This window comes from Phaethon aethereus (assembly GCF_964289735.1).
Source record: "Phaethon aethereus genome assembly, chromosome: 20".
Classification (NCBI taxonomy): Eukaryota; Metazoa; Chordata; class Aves; order Phaethontiformes; family Phaethontidae; genus Phaethon; species Phaethon aethereus.
This window is the reverse complement of record NC_138596.1, coordinates 6,456,893-6,473,146: the sequence shown is the minus strand read 5'-3', so window position 1 is coordinate 6,473,146 and position 16,254 is coordinate 6,456,893. Positions and strand designations below refer to the sequence as shown.

Below are 16,254 nucleotides of genomic sequence, written 5' to 3'. Positions count from 1 at the left end.
CTAGCCACAGCTTTCCCAGCTGAGGTACAAGCTATAAAAATAAAGGTTTTGACTGTTCAGCACTTGTACCCAGCCAGGACGCTCTAGCAGATGGATCAGGCAGGCTGTGCACGTGGGCTGATCACTGAAGAGCCGCTTTCAGCTTTCCTTACATTCACGCTGCTACTGGGTTGCAAGAGTTCAACAGGATCTCACTGCTGCAGTTACAGCTCAGTGTACACCGCTGCCCACACCAGACCTCCCTCCCTTTCCCCGTCCTTGTTGCGAGCTCTGCCAAAGGTGATGCCTTCTGCGGTGGACACGAATCGCTCTGCTGCAAGTCCTGAAAAGGGAGGCAGGGGCAGGGCAGAATCTATCTCTGCACGTGCCGGACAAAGGCCTGCACAAGCTGGAACAAAGGCTCCTGCCCCTCAGGACCCAGCTTGGAGGCAGACTTTCCTTGGGGAGAGGGAAGAACCCCGCTGGCAGGTGAAGAGGGACCACCGCGGCGGAAGTAACGAGACAGGCTGGAAAGCAGCGTACTCTGAAATCAGAAGCATGTAACAAGTTAGCTTCTTACAAACACATGCCCCTCTCCCTCCCCAAACCAGGTGCCGGTGGCGCAGGAACAGGTGCCAGTACACGCAGCCCAAGATCCCTGAGGCTGTTGACTCATGCTGGGGAACAGGCTTCATTGGGCAGCCAAAGACAAATGACCTTCTCCCACAAGACACATTTACAATGCAGAGCAAGGAAGGATGGTACAAGCTGCTTACCAGCTCAGAGCTGAGCTCCTGCTTCATCCGCTGCTTATCACGGGGATGCACTGCTGGGTCTCTCAAGTACCGAACAGCCTGGGAGATGAGCAGGTAGAAACAGTTTTCCATTGTAAACATAAGCAGAGACCTGTGCAAAGAAACGCACATCAGAAGGAGCCAAAAGGATCAGCACACTCTAGTTTCAAGGTGAAATACTCTTAGAAAGACTTCACACACAGGATATGAGGAAATGCTGTTACTGTTAACATTCTGCTCAAGTAGTGATGCCCAAAAGCTACAGTCTGCAGACTAGAAACTTCTGTCGGCCATCAGGAAAGTCCGATGTAAATGTACCGATAAGTAAGCATTGAACAACTCTCTACACCGCATCTTAGGATGGGATGGCTTCATACACCCTCCCAAAAAATATCCCTGATTGCTTTGGAGAGCTTCTGATGGACTATCTGAACTCCTTGGTTCAGAGTGAGCAGCTCTGAAGCTACAGGTATCCCTGTAAACCTCAATTCTGAGCTGAGGAGCATGAGGTTCCACTCCTTTGGCCATGACTAAATCGAACAGCTAGAAACTCACTTGAGGGTTTTGGTTCCCTCTTGCATATTCAGCCCTGCAGCCTGAGGGAAAGGCTCCTTCTTCTTATCCAGCTGAGAGGGGAAAAAAAGACAGGCATTAGAGACAGGAGACAGAAAAGAGGAAATACTCCTACTCTTCAAAATATCAGATGAATGAGTGCTCTGAGATCACTGCAACTGCTGTGCTCTCCCAAACAGAGAAATGGCTAGTACCTCTCCCAACATGTTAAGGGCCACGTTGACTGTGGCAAGGAGGGTCCCAAAGGAAGGTGCGACATCTGAATCAAAGGCTGGTGTAGTGAAACTCAGAACGAAGAGCACGTTGTACTCTGCAAGGTCCAGTGACTGTGGAGAAAAAGAAAGAGGAGTGAGTGACCCCTGAGGCCATGAGCATGCTATTGTTATAGTAATGGGAATACCTAGTCCCTGTATCACGCTTTTTGTATGGAGAACCAGAAGCACTGAGATGTTTCCCAAATCTCAAGTATACAGATGGAGCAGTGGAGAGCGTTCTGTACAGTACTGCACAATCAGACTATATGGCTCTCCTCACACAAATGAACCTTCTCCAGCTCCCAAGCTGTACAGCTTGCCACCAAGTGGCAAGCAAAAGTAATGACTGTTTCCAGATTGTTTTCAAAAGTCCAGACCTATGTACCTAGAGACACAGGAAAAGGAAGTTAGCTATCCAAAAGTTAGCAGCAGGACACTGCCAGAATCCAAGATTAAACCTTCCTTTTCTGAAGTTGGAGATGAGCCACCAAGTCACACCAACACAGGATAACGAGGATGTCTTTTCTGAAGAGTGACATACTGACGATACAAACCTAGCTGGGTTATTAGCCTGCTCCAGTAAGGTTACACATACACAGCGTTGTGTGGATCACACAAAAGCTCAGCCAAGCCTTCCTTCCACACTGATCAGTGACCAAGTGACCTTCCACACTGATCAGTGACCAGTGATCCACACTGATCAGTGACCAATTCCAAAGGGGAATTTCTTGGGCCCTGCCTCCCTGCTTTGTACAGCAGGCAGAGGTATGGTGGGGTCATTGTCTCAAGAAGGACAGAATGTACCTCATGGTTTGGACCCAGAACATCACTTGAAATGCTGGAAACTTCCCCCTTCAGGGAACAGCATGTCTCCTCTTGCTCTACCTGATCAAGGAGGATCTGGCAGACATCAGGGGTGAAATGGCGCAGGGCAGCAAGAGATTTGCTGAGGATTTTCAAGAGGCTGTACTGCACTGTCAGCAGTGCTTTCTGCTCTGCTGCCTCCGACTCAGGGCTGGGATGCTTGGAGGAGGCTTGTGGATTACGCTGCACTCGTGGAGTCACACTTGATGGAAGAGAATCACCATTTTTTGTCTGTGGGGAAAGAAAAAAATAAAGCCTTGAATACAGATATGACTATTTTGCACTACTTTCAGGAAAAAAAAGTGCTATGAACAAAAGGAATGAGGAAATAAGGCACCCAAAGTCAGTCACCCACTAAAAGCATGAGAATCTACACTTAGGGTGCATTGGGGGAGGCACTGCATTGCAGGGAGGCAGCTGCAGAGGCTATTTAGATTCCACATTCCAGAAAAAAGAATCTCTAATGACACACCAAGCAGTAGCAATGCATCATCTCCACCTCATAAATCTAAGGATTCCCCAAGAACAAGAGCTATCTCTCTTGAACAAACTAAATCAGATCAAGGACACCAGGTCAACAGTGGCTTAATTAACAGCACTACAGAGTACTACAGCAATGCAGCCTTCCTGCTGCAGTGTAGGCAGTTATAAAATGATAACTGCACCATTCAAACATAGGCTGCTGCTTCTCTGGGACTGGCTTTACACAGTCCAGAGTTTTTAGAGTCCAGACTACTCTTTGCACATTTTTTTTGCTGTGGAGAAATGCAAATCCTTACTATTGATGATTGTCAACAATCACCACTAGGATTACTGACCATCAATTCGATATCCAAGAGCCTGGATATTGAATAATATTTGCCTTTTAACAAGGAGCATGGGCATGCAACACTCCTGACTTAACAGTTTGGCTTACTGTCCCCATCCTCACCTGCAAGTAGTGCTGGAGCATTTTGCGGCTGTGCAGGAGGGAGGTACAGGCCTGACACAGGTAACAGAGATTCACCTGAAATAAATAAAGTGAGGGAGAAATCTCTTAAAAGCTCAAAACCCATCAATTCACTACCATTGGTGGAAGCTAGAAAATCCAGTCAAAGAGAACACTCTGATTATAAAGGATCAACGCAGTCTCTTGATTTCCCAGTATTTTCTCTGAGTTACCTGGCACTGAGAACTGAGAGTAACATATTGAATTTCCCAAGTTATTCTTCCAAGCTACCACCTCTCTGTCCCCAAGAGTTACCTTTCCTCACTCAATTCAGAGAAGGTACTGATGGAACAGACATTTAAATGGCCTCAGCAGTAATTCCTATTAAAAGAGCAGTAGTAAAAGGGTGATACAGTGCCATTTTCTCTTAACACATCGAAATCCCCATGCTCCAAGGCAATGTATTATCCACAGCAGTATCCCAATTCCTACCTGCATGTCCCTCATAAGCTGTGGCAAGTGGAAATGCCACTCCTTTGTGAAATTTGAGAGCTGAAGAATGAAGCCAACAGTGTGATCAGCCTCTTCCAGGCAGGCCAAGCTCTGCACTGTCCGTACTGCATTCAGGCACTGGAAAGGAGAGAGAAGTAAATCAGGGCAATGACAGTTAAAATCACAAAAATCCAATTCCCTCCTCTAGAAGAAAAAGCTGAAGATGCAGAGGATCTGCCCCCTTGGGGACAGAAAATGCATTCATGGAAGTTAGCCACACAGCACATGGGTCAGTCTTGGAGCACTTTATATTCTTAGTCAGAGGTCAACGCATTTCACGAACTGTGCTGCCATACGAGAAGACAGCTATTTGTCTAAGGAGCATGCTTATAAACAAGTAATTCAGCACCTACGTACAAACAGGACTCCTCAGCACGTCTGCACCGACACAATCCAGCCAGTACAGGTACTTCAGTATCGCAGGACATGAGAGCTTGCCAACCCAAATGGTGACTGAACCCTGACCATAGCATTTTCATTCTTTGAGCAAGGCTGAGCTGAAGCCACCTCCAAGAACAGCCTTCATACTTTTCTTTCCAGACCAGACAGCCACAAAGTGAGTTCCCATCACACTCTCACTTGGGCTACTGTCTTGAGTAGGCATATTAAACACCTGTAGCAAAGTTACAACCCCAAGAGTGAACAGGATGAACAGATGGTGACTGCCCAGCTCTAACAAGTGTCGTAATAATCATCGCTGCCTGACTGCATGGCTTGTATATTCTATCCTCCTTCCCCCACTATTCAATTATTTCCACTGTAAATCTTTCTGAGGCAGGAGCCTCTTTTCAATGCTTCTGCCCTTTCTGACATGTTTCCACTGCTATTGCAACACAGAAGCCAAGGGAACCATCGCAGAGGAAGTACATGACATACCTGAAGAATCCTCTCTTGATGAACACCGACAAAGTCCAGTGCTTCCGTCAGGAAGTTGTATCTAAGTGTTTTAAGAAGACGCTCCATCAGTGACATGGAGAGACGATAGACCCCAGGCCAAGAGGGGGCATCCAGAGACTTTCGAGATGAAGCGGATGTCTGAACAAATCAGATACAAAAATAAATTACTTATTTACACTGCTGCCCAGCAGAGCACACACCACAAACCCTCCACACCATTTTGGTAGTCTCCAGGCTCTAAAGGCAGCTGCTGTCCTTCCCAGAGCAGGAGGGCTCTGCTCCAACCACAGCATGGTGGACAAGGCATGGCAAGCTCTCCTGGCATATCCCACTCAAAAGGAAGTAGCACCCACCTGAATGGCTCCATTAGTGCTGAGCTGGTACACGCTCAAGAGGGGCAGGCAGACACTCTGTGTGACACCAGCTCCAGCCACTGCTGCTGCTCCCTACAAGAGAGAGAACAAACTACTGTTTAATTTATGATTCTGAGAATGATTGAATTTCAGGTTGTGTTAGTAAATGCTGTTTGTTAAATCTGCATGCCTGTCTCCTCTCTGAGACTAGAGAGACTTATTTTGCATTAGATATTTCTGTCCTTTGCACTGTCACCACCCTTTTAGAGAACTTTCATCTACACACACTTCTTCTATGTTGTTAAAATTCAGTATCAAGAAAAGCAACACTGTTCTTCCAGTAAAATCTAACCTGCATAACTGTACTATAAATTCCATTTCACTATCACCTGGTTTGGTATATAATCTTTGAAAAGGGCTGGCTTTGGAATGACCTTGCTTTCACCTAAAGCCCAACCCAAAGTTGAATTTGTAACAGATAAATAATGCTTTATTGCAACTAATGAGGAAGCAGGTTCCAACACTTAATGCTGTTTTAACGGGGCTGGGGATAACTTGCACTGCAGAAGAATACATTCAGTGAAAGTGCCTGCTCTAAATTACAGGGCTCCTCTGGCTGGCCCAGCTCTTCCATCTGAGACATCCCATTATCAAGAAGAACAAAGCAAACTAAGCAGGTGTACACACAGGACCTGCTGCTTGCCAGCCTCTAAGACACCCTTTATCTACAGATCGTTGTTCAGACACATCACAGACAGAATAACGAGAGATATGGTTCCTATTAAAAACGTGTAGCTATACTCTCTAATTTCTCTGCATATCTCACCTGTTGAGTCCTTGCTAAGGTCAGCAGTAAATGTAATGAGGCCTCTGTGAAGTGAAGGTTTTGTTTAACTCTCAGGCTGATCTCCAATGCGGCAAAGATAGTAGGGAGCACAGGGACTTTCCTAGTAATCTGTAGCCAGTAGTCTCCATCTTCATCAACTTCACAGAGCTCTTTAGCCAGATGCAGACCCAGAACACATACCTGCAGTGACAAAGATAGGACAACAAGGTATAGGCTTGACATGTATAGCATGAAAATCCTGAAAGCATTTACTAACATAACCTGAAGTTTAATCATTCTCAGAATCATGAATTAAGACACCCCTCACATTATACTCTGCACACTTCCTGGCTGTATTAGCAATTGTGACACTTTTAGGACATATCTGAAAGAGAGGCAGCAACAGCCAATTTCCCAAACTGATGCATGCCAAAAAGACATGGAGTAATTCTGAGATAGAAACTGCCAAAACCTCCTTTGAAGGCCAGCAGGCTGCAAGGGAAAGTTGTTCCAAACATACACGGAACTTTTGTCTAGAGAGAAGAAACATGGCTGCAAAGCAGAGAAACAGGTCTTTTACCCCATCTCGCTGGTCCTTGTGCTTAACTCGGGAGGCATCATCTGTTTCCATGCTGTCCTTGTCATCTGTAGCATCTCCCAGTGTCAGGCTGTGTCGAGTCTGATCAAAGAGTGCAATGACCTCATCTTGGAGTGTTTCACACACGCTCAGCACCAGCTGGGAGTACTGTGGGATCTCATTCACTGTGACACACACAGAACAGGCAACAGTTAACACATACTCCTTGTACTTAGATTTCCAGTTGAACCGGTAACATCACTGGGCACATTTCTTGGGGTTAGTATTTACTCTGTTTTCATTTCAAAAACCTACAAAACAGAAGGGGAGGAACCGTGACTAAGTTAGATGATTAAGCCTAGGAGGACATAATAAAGGATTAGACAGTCATCTGGATAATAAAAACATGTAGTTTTCCCAAGAAGTCATATAAGCTCATGACATTTCAAGGCACAAATCGAGCACTACTGTGGACAGATTATTCCATAACTGCTCACTACATTACTTCCTACCCATTTCTCCAGATTGCTGGTACTGGCCAGTGGGTACAGTCTATGTTCTGTGGGTCTGTACAAATACTACATTCTCATCAAAACTATTATAATAAATTACACCACCTTTTAGCAGCATGACTGGAAACTCAAATTCAACAGCAAAGAAAAACATTCAAAACCAACCCAATCCTCCACTTTTTTTTTTTTCTTCATTTATTTTCAAATATATATGGGCTTGCAGAGCCAAAGCAGTGGGACAAGGACTACACAGAAAGGTGAGCTGATACACTTCTCAACACTACGCTTGCCTTTGCATGAGTTGTACAGAGAAATACTGCCCAGATTCCACTGAGGGTCTTCAAGTTCTACTGCAATGTAAGACACCCCAACAAGTGGCAGGAATAATGACCAGATTAGTTTCTCTGGTTTGTAACAAAATGTACCCTCAGAAGACTTCCTTGTATTTGGGTCTTTTGTTATCTCTAACTAGAAATTCATGTCAGAATCTAAGTCCTACAATCACTCTGTGAGATGGCATTTCTAGGGTGTCCCTCCCACACCTGCTCAGATATTTTCCGAAACAGATGGGAACCCTAACTTGTTTCTATCAAACTGATCAAATATGGGGGTTATTGTTGGGGAAAGACATGAGAAGGGAAGACATACACATATTGTGAATGATAAACCTCTTTCTAAAACTAGCCAAAATAAGTAAGAAAAAAGTAGAGAAGTTCCACAGATTGGTGACTATATTCAGCATCCTGTACTACTACTAACACCAAAAGCATTTTTATCTTGGAAACGCTAGTGTTAGGGTGTATTCAGCCATGGCAGTCCTGCTCTTGACACTTGTACATACACCACCTCACCTTTCATCTCCTTCATTTGCAGCACAGTGATAAGAGCTGAGAACACTTTGGCTTTGGTTTTCTCCATCATCTGCTGATCTGCCTGTAGTACTCCCTCCAGAATCTGCGTCAAGGAGTTTATGATTTTATCCACAGAACACAACTCGCTGACAACAAAAAGGAAGAGCTCTTCAGATTAGACAAGATCCCTCAATAGATATATTGGCTTGATTGAGCTGTGTGTATCATAAGTTATATGATCCACACAAATAAAAGCAGTTCTTCCAAGTAAAGTTTAAGTCACTACCTGGATCTCACTAAAGACATTGCACAGTACAGTGAGAATGCAGGACTGACTATCACAAAAGCTTTCTGATACACTTTTTTTTCCAGCAAGCAGGAAGCCAAACCATAAACGTATTACTAAAAGAGATTTCAGCAACAGATATTTGCCATCCCAAAAGAGAACTCTAGGATAAGGCTTTGGTTTCCTCCCCAAATCACTAAGGGAATCTCACTAGAGCAAAACACTTAAACATAATCTCCCAGAAGTGTTTATATTTAGCAGTGACTAATAATTATCCAAACAAAATACCTACCTCTTCCACTGTTTGAGCAGGATCAGAAGAAGAGTACAGAGCATAGACCCCAGCTGCAGACAGGATACTGACATGGGAACTAGAAGCTAAGAAGAAAGAGTTACAGTTGCAACAGTCACATCGAAGAACACTTAAGAAATCCTCAGCCCGAGCACTGCCACTAAATGACCAGGACCAGGTTTGTTCTTCAGCAGCTAGCAGCAGTGAGGGAACCAGAGTCAGGACCCTCTGCAGGGTCACTCAGTGATGACACAGACAAAATAAAGACTTATAAGCAGCTCATCAATTCAGGCAGACATACTTTGTTTCAGCCCAATTTCACAGGATCTAAAAAAACCTATGACGGCAAGCAGCTGCAGAAGTAGAACTCCTCATAGTACAAAGGAGATGAGCAATTGGGAAATTAAAGAACTGACAAGAAGCAGCACCTACCAAAACCTTGGTCCCATTTAGCACATCCAGAAACAACTGCTGATGAACTGCAGAATCAGTCAGATGCATTATATCCGCCTAAGATCCACAAAGACAGAGATCAGTCACGCACAACAAACGATGCACCTTCTTAGCAGTCTAACATCAGTCTACTGCTTTAGTTACTTTAAGAATTCACCAAATTTTACAGCTGCTGAACGATGCAGTTTTACAGAAATCACTGAAGTATTACGCTAACAGTTGACAAGAAGTCAGCGATGACTGATTTACCTAATGGTGCATCCCTGCCTCACTTGACTCAGCAGAATCTCTTCAGGATTACAGAATTACTCATAATTGCTATAAAAATTACTGACCACCTCCCTCCTCTGCTCAGACAGACAATATGCTCATTTTGATCAAACAGCAAAACCCCACTTACTCTAACCTCTTGTACCGTGCTCATGACAACTTGTGTTGTAAGCATATACACAGGAAAATTGAAAGAAAAACCAGTGAATTCTTCATTGTAGCTTAGCTGGCCCTGAGAAGTTGACATTGTATTATTTGAAATGTTAATTTCAGAGTATCATGAAAGATAAGAGGTAGCTCTTACATGGCTAGTAGAGATTATCAGCAGCATCCGCCAGGCTGAGATCAGCATTTGATATTCTGTCATGGAGGCACAGCTGCTACCCTCTGTCTCTGCCACGTGATATGCCAGTAACTTCACATATTCTGACCAATAGGCAAAGCGCTTTTTGGTGGAGAAATTCTTCAGCGTGTCTTTCAGGGACTGATCCAGTGAGCCCCTGACCAAATCAAAAGGAGAGGTTACCTTCATTTATTCTTTGGTCAGAAAATACAGTTCTTCTGAGATTCAGGTAGGAAAGCCAAGGACACAGCTTGCAAGTGAAGGTTATTCCACATATTAGACCTGTGCAAGGAATCCCACTTTTCGCATCAAATTATGAAGGAAAAGCATGATCCCTCAAGAAAATCTATGATTTTAATTGGTTTTTAAGCAGAGATTTTAGTTAATCCTGACTTTTCAACATATTAAAGGGCAGTTACATTCAGGGAAACAAAATGAGCAGGAGAAAACGACTAAAATGTTATTCAGCAATCACTATCATAGGTGTACTTAGTTTAGTTTACAATTAGTTTTAATAAATATAGCATATTCTCATTCTAGGATGCCAGGAAAATACTAATACTAATATTTTCACCTACAGGCTGCAGAAACACTATAACATCTCTTTCTGCAATTGGTGATTGCAAGAGTCTCAAACGCATGTTTGTGATTTCTTTATAAATCACTGTTCCTCCCCATTTTCACAGGATTATATGTACTTTGTCCCTCAAGGCCTGCATGGTCTATCAAGATTTAACACACGCAGTTTAGATAACTAAAAAGTACAGGGACAAAGGACAGACTACCAAAGACTCACTTGACAACATAGTAGATCTCCAAACAGATGATTTTCATAATTAAGGCACAGGTATCCAAGACACTGAGCTATAAAGACAAAAAAAAAAAAACAAAACCAAACAAAATCTGAGCACCTAGCTCTGCAGGAATTCTGATTTATCCATACCCATCCACTTGCAGTGACAGATACTCCAGATTTGCAGGAGATTTGTTTCTCCCATGATAGCAATAGTTATGTCATTTGACTATGGACTGGTGGTAATAAGGAAAGAATGCTGTGTTCAAAGTGGCACTCTGAGTGAGAGCACAGGACTTCCATAATGAAAACTCCCACAGAAAGGAAGAATAACAAGAACCTAACGGATTCCACTAGTCAGCCTGAGCTATGCCTAAAAAAAAAAGTTTCTTTTGCCAAACAGCACGCGACGTATAGGATGGATACACTACAGACAGCATACCTTACAAAGAGTAAGTGTTACCACAGATGCTAGGTAACATCTAATTTTGTTTCATATGTGAATAAAAAGCAGAGAATTTCAAAAGGCAGTTCATAGCTGTACAGTCTCTGCAAAGCCAGAAAGCATACACTTCATCTCCTGCCTGTGTTTAAAGCACTCGATAATACTTCCTTTTAGAAAACTGCAAGCAGAGGGAAGAGCCATGTACATCACTTAGAAACCTTTTCTGAGAAGTGCGTAACTACCTGCATTTTGTTTGGATGTAACTCACCTCTGACGATTCTGAAGGTGGAGGAAGAGTCCCAAAGAGGGGATTGGTTAAATTTTCCCAAAACTTTGGCCTAAAGAGATATATAGAGAAGTAATATCAATTATCTCCCCGACACCACAGGCCTAGCAGCATTTTGACTGTTCCAAACTTCACAGAAGATATGCTTTCGCAAATACAAGTTTATACAGCTTTGTACAAAAGAAACAGAACAAGATATATTTGCTTCTGAACATGTACATAGGGGCTTCTCATCTTCTTTCCTGAGAGACTAAGTTCAAAGCCCACACACTGCATACCCTTACCAGGGCACACACAGACTAAGATGCAAATGTCCCTGAAAAGTCTGATGAACCAAAGAAAAACCGTTTTGGACAAAAGGAAGGAAAATGCATTGTAGAAAAACAACAACTCACTTCGTCCTCAGAACTAGCATGGCGCTATCTCGCCGGTCCTGCCACAGAGCATGCAGGAAGGCAATGGCAGCACGATGCAAGAGAGGAGGGCACCAGTACCTCTCCTGTTGTTTGGAGTCTATCAGCTCTAAGACTACTTGGAGGCAACTCCACTCCCCTAAGCTGAATTCCTAAAGCAAAAGGAAACCAGAGAGGTTACATTGCCACAGAAGCACTATGTAGGCACCTATTAAAGCAGAATTTGCTTGATTCCACTTTAACAATACACCGACAAATAAATCTTGAGCACATGATGCCATCATATATTTTGTATATAACTACAAGGAATGTAGTCGTAACAGGAGAGAAAAAAAATAGTTTTTAGGGGAAGAAAAAATGAGCTAAACTAAGACTTAGTTACACCAAGTGCCTTCAGAACGTCTCAATCCAAGAAGACCTTGAAATGAAAACTGATATTGTCCATTGTACCTCAATCTTCAGTTTTCTCACTGACTGGCCACTGTCAAGAGTCAAGAGAGGGGGCCACAGGGATCTTTGGTCTGACCCAGTTCTTATGTTAACTCAGTATCTCCCTTGAAACACTGGGGAAAGTTTCTCTTTGGTTACAGGGAAAAGTGAACTGGGATAGCAGCACATCCATTAATTGCAAGCACAAGCTGCATTTATCTGTACATTAAGCACATCAGGTTACATGTAAGAACTATCAGATTTTAGAGCCTAGTGCCATAAGATTTGCTATGAATGCTACAATAAAAGACTAGTGAGTCCTTGGGCAAATATCTGCTATTCTACCTTTGACCCGTCACTGCCATCCTTCACTTCCAAGTTCAGGAACAGCTCAATGAGCCCAGGTTGTGTCTCCACCGCAACTGTGAGGAATTCCAGTATCATGACCTTAATACGCATGTCCTCAATCTTGCTCTGCAAGCGGGTGAGGAAGGCATCACGGATGGCAGCAGCATCACTACCAAGGCAGGCATAAACAGACATGGGAGCAACCTGCAAAAGGAAAGAAACATCAGATGCAAGAATAACTAAACTCTACAGAATGCTTCTTCTCTATATAAAAGGTGTTTTGCATTTCAAATTGAAACTCCAAAATACTTGATATTGGATATCATATATCCTAGTTCGTAGTATCATACACATATGATACTACGAACATATGTGAGGGAACTCAAAAGTAAGTTGTTGTCATTAAGCAGGAAGAAACTTGCAAAGTGATCCAAATTTTCCTCTTCGGCAGTTCTGCTCTATCCCTCACCTATTTCTCAAGGGTTATGACAAAACCGGACAAGACAAGGAGAAAAGCAGTTTTGGAGTAAGGTTTCTTGAAATAAATAAGCCCAGAGCTGGATTTATGTGCTTTAATAAAACTGCAAATACCTTCTCAGAAGTTTAGGAGCCAAAACGAGCAAGTCTGAAAGGCAAAGTTGAAAGTTCCTGATAAAAACTTAAACAGGATCCTCATCACAGTAAGATGTTAAAGTTCTAGTTAAGAAGGTGTTGGAATTGTATTTAAGAATGTGACTTGAGAACGTTACTCAAAGAAGTGGAAAGAGATCAACTGGAGGTGCAAATACTTTGCATAAAACATCCCACTCATATGAAGCCTCTCAGTGACTGAGTGACTTCTGAAACAGCAGAGGATTACATTAAAAAACTAAGAGGCCTTTATGTGATTTTTAACGTGCTCTACCTTTCAGTCCACACTGCCTTCAACTGACTTGCATTAAGCTCCCTGATACAAAAAAGCCTCAAGAAATTTTCTTGAAAGAATTTCAGTGGTGGAATCAGTCACAAGGGGAAAAGCAACGGAGCACTTGGGCTAGTCTCATCTTACCGTAGCCAGTCGTTTGAGCAATTGGATGGCCAGGCGTGGAAGTGCAGGGTCATGCTTGTGGTAGATGTATTTGGCCAAGACCGCAATAAGATTGTTTCCATGAGCACCTGGAGAACACACAATTAAAATCAAAGAGAAGAAACTGCAACAAGATGTAAATATTTGCCAAATAATGATTTCCATAGCAGAAGGTGAGAACTAGGTCAGTCTTCCAAAAGAACAAGGCATGGGGCCCAGCCAGAGGTACTAATGGCAGCTGATTTACTGTATTCTGTAATTACACCATCTCATTACAAAGCAGCAAACAATAAGCCACATTTGCTTAATACTTTAGAAGCTGTCCCAGAGCAAAAGAATCCCTTAGAGGAGGGAGAATAGGCCTTCTGCCATCACTAGAAACCACTTTTTGGAACCTTGAAATCTTAACTACTGTTTGTAACGAGACACACACTGACTATCTGCAAATAACAAAAAAGCATAGCTGCCCAGGCTGTCCCCATGGAAAAATACATACCATGCTGCGTAAGTGCCTGTTCTAGTGGAGATACCACACTAGAGGGAGGTTTCAACCGGATGACATTATTGGTAACAGAGAATGCCAGCTTAACTGTTTGGATCAGCAGCTGACCTTGGCCTTGTGACTCATCACTGTGTTTCCAAAAAGAAACCAAAGTAAGTAACTGTGTTGACAATCGACATTTATTATTTGCACAACATTCAAAGAGGAAAGTCTATACTCTGTCAAACAGGGGTTATAAGACATTTTTACTCAAGACTGTCATGTCACCGCACAACAGCTGCTGAAAACAAACCCCTGCATATCCACACAAAATAGTCTACCCAGCCCCAAGTTTTCAGCATCAAACAAAAAAGAAAAATAGCCTGTCAGCCTGTTGTCACTTTTTTTTTCCCTCTTTGGGATACAGAGATTTAAAATGTCTTAAGACAGAGGAAGAAACATTTACAGAACCAATCTCACAGAAATTATAGTATACCAAAACTGTATGAAGACAGAAAGCTGTCTCTAAGTCTGGTATTTTCCAAGATTTTCCTTATCAGATAAACGTTCTGAAGAGACATTAATGCCAAAGAGGTTTCTCAGATAGGTCTCACTTTCTCCTTAACAAGTCTGGATTCCCTTCCAGACTTGTTTCGAAAGAAAAAAATGGCAGACTGTACCAGAAACAACCTGCTAGCAAGTTTGGCTGGCTGTGTGTCAAGTAAGGTTGGCCAGGAAAAGAGAATAGAGGAAAGACGAGAGATTCAAGCCTCAGTGAGAGCCACATAAGGAGGTTAAAGCACTCAGCACTGGAGACATCTTCAATACTTCCAGAGTACTGCAAGTTGCCTTTAGAACCGCCCTGAAAAGACTGATCATCTCTAGCACTTGCAAAAGTACAGTTCAAGCTTCATTAAAATTTATTCACGAGCATAGCTTCACTTGAACTCTGGTGTTAACTAGAAGATACAAAACTTCTAACATTTTCTCAAACTTCTCTAACATCTTCTCGCTTCCAATTCACTCATGCAATCTTATAAATTGCATTCAAATGAATTCTTTATTAAAAAAAATGTAACTGCTAGCAAACATTAAACAATTGAGCACATTTACACTCACCATCATACTCCAAATGTAATTTAGAAATAGAAAATTAAAACAACTGCATGGAATGGATAGCGTACAGAAAAGACTATATACACATCTGGAACAAACAGGCTTGTTCCTCCAGACCACAGAAGGCAGGCTGTCATCGCTAGCAGCTATGCTGATTCCCTGTTAAGTGCAATCAACTAAAGCTACACTTCAGATATTATCATTTGCTTCTTTCCTCACACTACTGAAACCAAACAGACCACTCACCTACTAGACTGGGAGGCCATTACCATATCAATAGTGTCCACACCAATTCCCATGATGTTAATGACAGCTTGCCCTGCTTCAGTGTTGGCCAGGCTGAAGATGCACAAGGACTGAAGGCTGGGGGCATTGCTGTGACAAATGAACAACACAGAACATCATCACTAGGGGCACTTGCAGTATTTTCCCACCAACCACTTAGAAAACTACCACAAAGTAACCTCTTCGTTTCTACACCACCACTGACCCCTACTTTATCCTCCCTTCTACTTTCTTCAGAGTGGATACACCAAATAGGAAAAGTGGATGGCAGTCTGTCCCAGTAACTGTATTTACTGTTTTCTCTTTCTTCACCAGGTATTCTAAAAAACAATGTCTGCCATCTTTTTCTACCCTTCCTGTACTCAGTAACACTGAAAAGAGCTAAAAACAGCACTACACAACCATACCAGTTCATTCCTAGTCATTTACATTCAAAAACTGAAACAAAAAGATAGCAACAGATCCCTCCTGCACTGTAAGCCAGGCTAGTGCAGATCTGAAATCCATCACCTGTCTTACCTGCTGCGAGGATCCATTTCAGGGCATAAATTCAGTATAGCATGGATCAACTGCAGAATAAGGCATCCTAAAACAGAGATGAAATGGACTACTCAGTTTTCAGGAAGATCTGTTGCCGAGTTCCTAATATTTTCAAAGAAATCACAGCATCTAGCAATACTGGTAGACATACAGATCAAATCCCAAATGGCTGCTAGAAAAGGTATGATAAAAATGCAGTAAAAATTCACACATCCTCTCTGAGAAGACAGGTGATCCTTTTTATGCCCTCCTCCTCCCCACCAACAACATCCTTACCAATTTTCTCTCTCACTCCATGAGAGTTGTAACGCCATTTGTGGTAATTTGGTAACATCTCCTTCAAGACAAACACAATGCAGGGCACAAGTCCTTGGCTCTGGGTGCTACCAAGTTGTCCCTAGGAGAAAGAGAAATGTTGTCCCCCTTCTACTAAGACGGACAAGAAACC

General features: G+C 42.8%; 1 protein-coding gene across 1 annotated transcript in view; it reads right to left on the bottom strand.

Moving 5' to 3' along the window:
* Positions 1-352: 352 nt before the first annotated feature.
* NUP188 (nucleoporin 188) overlaps positions 353-16,254 on the bottom strand; it is a gene marked incomplete at its 3' end in the record, with an annotated part of 28,669 nt that continues 12,767 nt past the window's right edge. Inside the window, exons 21-44 of the mRNA XM_082008912.1 lie at positions 16,083-16,203; positions 15,786-15,852; positions 15,228-15,356; positions 13,881-14,014; positions 13,367-13,473; positions 12,316-12,522; positions 11,524-11,693; positions 11,111-11,180; positions 10,401-10,468; positions 9,566-9,761; positions 8,971-9,048; positions 8,539-8,624; positions 7,961-8,106; positions 6,601-6,782; positions 6,021-6,221; positions 5,195-5,287; positions 4,821-4,979; positions 3,885-4,022; positions 3,396-3,470; positions 2,486-2,695; positions 1,541-1,672; positions 1,329-1,399; positions 756-885; positions 353-523 (exon numbers count right to left, since the gene is read on the bottom strand). Of these exons, the coding sequence (XP_081865038.1) occupies positions 353-523; positions 756-885; positions 1,329-1,399; positions 1,541-1,672; positions 2,486-2,695; positions 3,396-3,470; positions 3,885-4,022; positions 4,821-4,979; positions 5,195-5,287; positions 6,021-6,221; positions 6,601-6,782; positions 7,961-8,106; positions 8,539-8,624; positions 8,971-9,048; positions 9,566-9,761; positions 10,401-10,468; positions 11,111-11,180; positions 11,524-11,693; positions 12,316-12,522; positions 13,367-13,473; positions 13,881-14,014; positions 15,228-15,356; positions 15,786-15,852; positions 16,083-16,203 (3,141 nt within the window). The remainder of the gene's footprint in view (positions 524-755; positions 886-1,328; positions 1,400-1,540; positions 1,673-2,485; positions 2,696-3,395; positions 3,471-3,884; positions 4,023-4,820; positions 4,980-5,194; positions 5,288-6,020; positions 6,222-6,600; positions 6,783-7,960; positions 8,107-8,538; positions 8,625-8,970; positions 9,049-9,565; positions 9,762-10,400; positions 10,469-11,110; positions 11,181-11,523; positions 11,694-12,315; positions 12,523-13,366; positions 13,474-13,880; positions 14,015-15,227; positions 15,357-15,785; positions 15,853-16,082; positions 16,204-16,254) is intronic.